At 41.4% G+C, this 6,000-nt stretch overlaps 1 protein-coding gene across 1 annotated transcript in view; it reads right to left on the minus strand.

Moving 5' to 3' along the window:
- Nucleotides 1-4,523, minus strand: part of LOC117832338 (carbonic anhydrase-related protein 10-like) — a 74,975-nt gene extending 70,452 nt beyond the window's left edge. Inside the window, exons 1-2 of the mRNA XM_034711430.1 lie at nucleotides 4,042-4,523; nucleotides 327-401 (exon numbers count right to left, since the gene is read on the minus strand). Coding sequence (XP_034567321.1) covers nucleotides 327-401; nucleotides 4,042-4,102 — 136 coding nt within the window. The 5' untranslated portion in view covers nucleotides 4,103-4,523. The remainder of the gene's footprint in view (nucleotides 1-326; nucleotides 402-4,041) is intronic.
- Between the last annotated feature and the right edge of the window lie 1,477 nt (nucleotides 4,524-6,000).

Below are 6,000 nucleotides of genomic sequence, written 5' to 3' on the forward strand. Positions count from 1 at the left end.
TTCAGCAGCAACCACAAGCTGAGAAAAGTGACAATGACAACGAACTTAAGCCATCGACCATCAAAGTCCTTTAGGTTAAAACAAGTCACTGCTCCATGCACACTCAGTTATTTAAACTGAAGTACAGTTCTCAGCACAGTAGCTTCAAATAGGCAGGGCAATATTTGATTCAAGATCTATGCAAGACTAAAGAAATAAACAGGTTTGAAAGGATATTAAGAGAATTCATAAAAACAGCCGCTTTCAGCCATCCAATGTTGAAGTGTTTTTCTTTCTATAGGTTCTGACACTCTAGTGTGTGTGTGAGGCAGGTGATGATCTCTTACCTGGAACGAAGCTTCCCTGGACAAGGTCCTTATACGACCACCAATCCTCATCAAGCTTGGATGCAATAGGCTGAGCTGCAGGAGGAGAGACGTATACAGAGTTCTTTATTTTCCTTGTTTTTACATTCCCCTTGTTGACATTGAACCACACCAAGAAAGGAGAGACGACTACAGGCCTGCAAGGTGAAATAAATTCCCCATCTTTAGACAAAGCTAAGAAGCACCATAACAGCCTCACCTTGTTTTGAATGTGCATTCATGTTCATATAATTTCAACCTCTCAACTCATCTTTTTCAATAACAAGGCAGTTGATTTTCTTTTCATAGGATTGAACAAAGTTGTTGTGAAACTTTAAAGTAGGTCAGAATGGAGATGAGTTCATGCGGGATGCACGGACCCTGTGCAGGGTCTGCATCTCTTCCTGCATGCCCCGTTTGTGAATGTGTTTGTGTCCTAGGGCTGCAGGTGATGGTGCAGTAGCTCCGTTTACAGCCAAACCTGTAGGTTTCATCCAGCAGCTCCATTGAAACAGAGACACTTGGGGACAACAAGCACATCTGAGTGTTTCAGTTTGAGAGAAACAAGTGACGGGAATCGAACAGCCAAGAAGCAACACCACATTGAAGAAGCACTCCGTTCCAAGGCAATACTCTTCATCCCAAGTGTTACTTTAGTTTGGCAAAGCTAACCAGTAATATTTAATGAAGGCGTTTTCTATCATGCATTTTTGTAAAAGCAGGATTAACTGTTGGAGTTGGTTCAGGTAGATGTTATTTTTAGCTACTTTGTGAAGAAATGCAACTGATTCTGTTCATTAAGGACTGATCAGCAGACTGAATTAAACATGTGATGTAGCAGCGTTACAGGAATTGTAGGATCCAGTTTTTTGTTGCTTTACCATAAGAACACCATATTCTACGGGAGAGGATTAGGGCGACTGGGAAATTTTTTTTAAGGTGCAATATATATAATTTTTTCTGAGATTAAAGTCAGAATCTGCCTTTTTTTCTCAAAATTCTGACATTTTTCTCAGAATTCTATTTTTTTTCTCAGATTTCTTACTTTTTACTCCCTGAATGCTAGAAAAAAAAAGTAAAAAAACCAAGGGAAAAGTCAGAATAAAAAAAAATTGCACCTTAATTTCTTATTCCAGTGGCCCTAATCTTCTTCACAGTAATATTAAGACTCTACTGCTTTCATACTTTTTGTAATGAGCAGAAACTTGAAGAGTATCTGTATTACAGTAAATGACAGCATTACCCCTTTAACATTGAGTCCAAATCCACCAAATGGACAGCCTTAATGTCTTTTTAATGTTTCTGATGCATAATGTTGGATTGTGGTGGGTAATCAGGAGAGGACATTGCACAACTCTCGACGCTCTTACATTGAGGACGCTTTTTAATCTCGAGCCAAGACCACAAACTGTATTTATTTAAGGAGCAGGCATAGCTGCCTCTATAACGATTTACGCACTCATGATCATGTCTAGAAAATTTCAGGACAACCTGGTCTAACATCTGACTTCCTGCTGCAGTCCGGTTCCGTGCTCTCTCGTCCATCAACACCCATCAGCTGCGTTTTCAGAACGCAGCACAGAAAAGGACTGCCGGACAGCTGGAGTCATGTGACCAAGGTTTTCCCACGGAAATTATTGAATCAACATTTATCTGACTCCTCCTCTCATCCATGTTGTCTTTATCGTCCTCTGAAAACCTCTGACCTGTTGACTCCAGGCTTGGCTTCTCTCTTCATGACGGTTTGTTGTCGTAGAAAAAAGATCTGGCAATAACACAGAATGTTTTATTCTGAAAATTTACCGGATTTTTTAATTTTGTTTTGGTTCCTGACCACTCAATCTGCTCTGGTAAGAATTATACGCCATGCTTCAGCATCCAGCAAAAAAAGAAGACTTGCGTACTGTATCTGATCCAGAGGGCTCCGACCAACCGGATCAGAGACGGAGCCAGAACTCAACAGAGCGGATCCAGTGGAAGTTAACACATTGACTAGAATTGAAACCTATCACCTCCGGTGACGGATCGGGGGAAGACCGGACACAAATCTGGTGGAGTTTGGCCATAGAGCCTCTTTCACATTATCACTTCAGAAATGTTCTTGCTATGTCTAAACGCAAGAAGAAAGACAGAGTTGAGTGACCCCACTACTAGGTGAATTTTCCTGAATATGACTTGCTGCTCATCGGTTTAAACCAACTTCTTGTGGAATTTTTACAACAGAGCTGGCAGGAAAATATTCATAAAGTCATAAAATTCCTGTTTGTGCTCACACATGCAGCTCTCCAAAAAAAGGAAGTTTGGGGAGTTGGTGCATGTGTGAACACGGCTTCTGAAACTTATTTGTCATTAAGGCCTTTTGTGGTGTTTAGGTTGTCACCATTTTGGTTTTTGGAGACCACAAGTGACAAACTTGAATATAACTACATTATTTGGTCTCCCCGCTCTGGATGCTTCACTGCTTTGTGGTCTATTTGACTCAAAATGGGACCACAGTTCACAAAATCAAACTCTTCACTCAAATGTTTACTGAGGGAATAAATCAGCTGTGGAGTAGGACCATTTTCTCAAAGACTTCTATGCATTCAGCCTTCCTTTTAATACAAGTGGAATCGCCCCCTGCTGGACATCTGTAACAATGCAAGTTGAAGGCATCAAGAATTGGCTTCACTTTTGGAACCAGGAAGCCTGTCCACCTTTTAGATGCAGTTTGAGAATATGATATTAAAGGTTATCATTATTATCTTCCATGAGTGCCTTGTTTAAGTCATCCGTTGAAGTATTTGATACTTTATTATCCTTAATTTTTGCAGGCAGGGACCTTGTGAATCATTATTCCACTCGGCTTTGGTACCATTTTGGTTTGAGAACATCTTGCTAAAGGAGGACAGTTAATCATTTGCCAGCTGGCTGACAGAAATGTTTAATTCTGAACATTGTCCTTATAAATAGACCAAGATTAAATGAAAGTTTTCAGATTTATGAGCATATTTGGTGGATTATCCAGCAAAATCCTGATTTTTTTTTGGTCCACTTCAATCGTGACCTGCCTCCTCAGCTCTCCAACAGTCGTGTTGTGTTCAGAAAGTGAATCTGGCAGCTTCAGTGATGAGTAGGAAGTCTTGACTCATCCCATTGTGGGAATCACTGAGTGTCACATCTGACTAAACACTGACACACACTGTGACATATTGACAGTGATATCCATTAACTATTTATACTGTGTGGCAGTCCGCCTGTGCATGTGGGGTTTACTGTATGTACTGTAGGATAGTACTACTGTTTTCTGCATGTGTGTCTTAAAGTGTGTGTGTGTGTGTGTGTGTGTGTGTGTGTGTGTGTGTGTGTGTGTGTGTGTGTGTGTGTGTGTGTGTATGAATTGAATCATTTCAATGGCTTTGAATTGCAGCAGAGCAGTGACTGATGTTCTGTCTGTGTGCAAACAGCCTGTTGACACATAAACACTGTAAGTTCCTGTGCACATACAAACTACATCTCATGGGGACTTAATTCAACCAGCTGTCACACGTAAATCAATCCATTTCTATCGCTGCATGATATTTCTGTAGCTTCTTTAACTCCTTGTTACCTCCAGAAACCTTTCATTTCTTCTCTGCACTGACTTTTCTATGCATCTCCTACATCCTCATGTTGTTCTGCTGATGTAAAGCCCCACTGTGCGCTCTGTTCTTCTTACCTGACGCCGTGCAGATGATGAATGTTTGCAAAATCACAGATAAATCCCAAACCACATTCATCCTTCGTTCAATTCATGCTCATTTGCTGCAGCTGTTGTGGGGTCGGCAGACTTGCAGACAACACAGCTTAACTTTAAACATTTTCCCTCCTCTCTTTCTCTTCTTCTTCTTTCCTTTTTTTTCTTCTTCTACTCCTTTCAGTCTCTCTGTCCAGCTGAGCTTCCGATCTGCTCTGAAGCCTCTCTGGGAGATCTGTCCTCACTGCGCCGTCCTCCTGCGCTTCCCGGTTTGATGTCCAGGCAGTGTTTCTGTGTTTTTACCCTTCATTCCTCCATCTGTCCATCTGTGTCTCCACGCTGAAAACATTCCAACTGTGAGATCCGAATATGAAGCATTCTTTTCTTCCTGTCTTTGGAGCCGCTGGGTGTTTTGTGGCGCACAGCTCGTCTGCAGCAGCGGATCAGGAAACTTCAGTGACGACGCAGAGCGCACCGAGGGCGCACAGACTGAGACAGAGAAACATATTGATGGTGCATTTTATATTGGGACAGAATGTAAACAAGAAATTATACATGAAGAGATGGAAAAACTTCAGCAGGAACTCATGATTGGAAAAAAATTTAAACCGCGAAAACGCCTCATAGCCTCTTGGGATAAGAAAACTTCAAAACAAGTCATTAAGTTTACGCAGGGAGCCAAGCAAGATTTAATCATTTGTTGAAAACACTCAAGTGTTTATGTGCACTTGATGTATTGAATACATTTCATTGTGTTTATTTCTCAGGTATAAGAAGTCGTTTATTGGGACTTAAATAACTGTGGGTGCACTTTGCTTTATGCAGATGGATGATCTGACCTACATAGACACACCACACCTCCTCCTGTTGATGTCGTGCGCCCTCTTGCGTTACCTTAAAGCAACAGCCGCGTGAAGTTACCGCGTGACACTAACCATGATAATAATAATATACAATAATAAACGTTATTTATATTGCACTTTTCTCAACAAGGTTACAAAGTGCTTCACAACAAAAAAGCAGAGAATTACAAAACATAAAAAACGGTGCAAACAGGAAGGAGAAAAAAGACAGAAGCAAAACAAGACATCTGAATGCAAAGCAAATTCATGAATGAGGGCTGGAGAAATGCTTTCTATAAGGTTGTGGACTGTCTAATTGTCAGTGGCAGGGAGTTCCACAAACTTGGAGCTCTGATTGAAAAGGCCCGGTCACCTTTTGTTTTAAGGCAGGATCTTGGTACAACCAGCAGAGACCAAGCGGCAACCTCCGGTCTAAAAATATTGTCCAATGTGGAAGTGTTAAAAGCTGCAGTTCATCAAGGATCCGAATGAGGCTGGCTCCGGAAGTACAGGAAGTCACATACACATGAATGGGAAAAAGACAATCTTTAAAGCAGAAATAAACATATTTGCAGCCTGGTACAAAAGACGAGTGTAGTCTGGATAGCTCATTTCTTGATGTGCTCTCACTCTGAGGGGGGTACATTTTTTTTCTAATGCGGCAATTTTGAAGATATTGAGATTACTAGTCTTCCAATGAGAGGCACAGCTGCCTGTGGGAACACTGCAGCTGTTGGCTAGGAGGCTCAAACTCCGCCTCTTTACGTCACACTGGCTCGACAGAAGCAATATGGCCCCCGCCGACAATTGGTCTCAAAACAGCTCTTCAGAAACAGATGGGTGACGTCACGGATACTACGTCCATATTTTATACAGTCTATGGCAGAGACGCATCCACAGACCTGAGGGGCCACCCAGGCACATAGGGGGTTAAAAGGTTGCTTAAAAAGTTTGGGGACTGTCCCTTTAAAAATAAAAAAATAATCAATATAATCCTAAAATTGACACAATAAAAAACTGGCAGCCAATGTAAGCTTTTGAGGACAGAAGTGATGTGTTGATATTTTGATGTGCCTGTTAACATCAAAGCGGCCGCATT

The sequence above is a fragment of the Notolabrus celidotus genome, chromosome 20 (assembly GCF_009762535.1).
Source record: "Notolabrus celidotus isolate fNotCel1 chromosome 20, fNotCel1.pri, whole genome shotgun sequence".
NCBI lineage: Eukaryota > Metazoa > Chordata > Actinopteri > Labriformes > Labridae > Notolabrus > Notolabrus celidotus.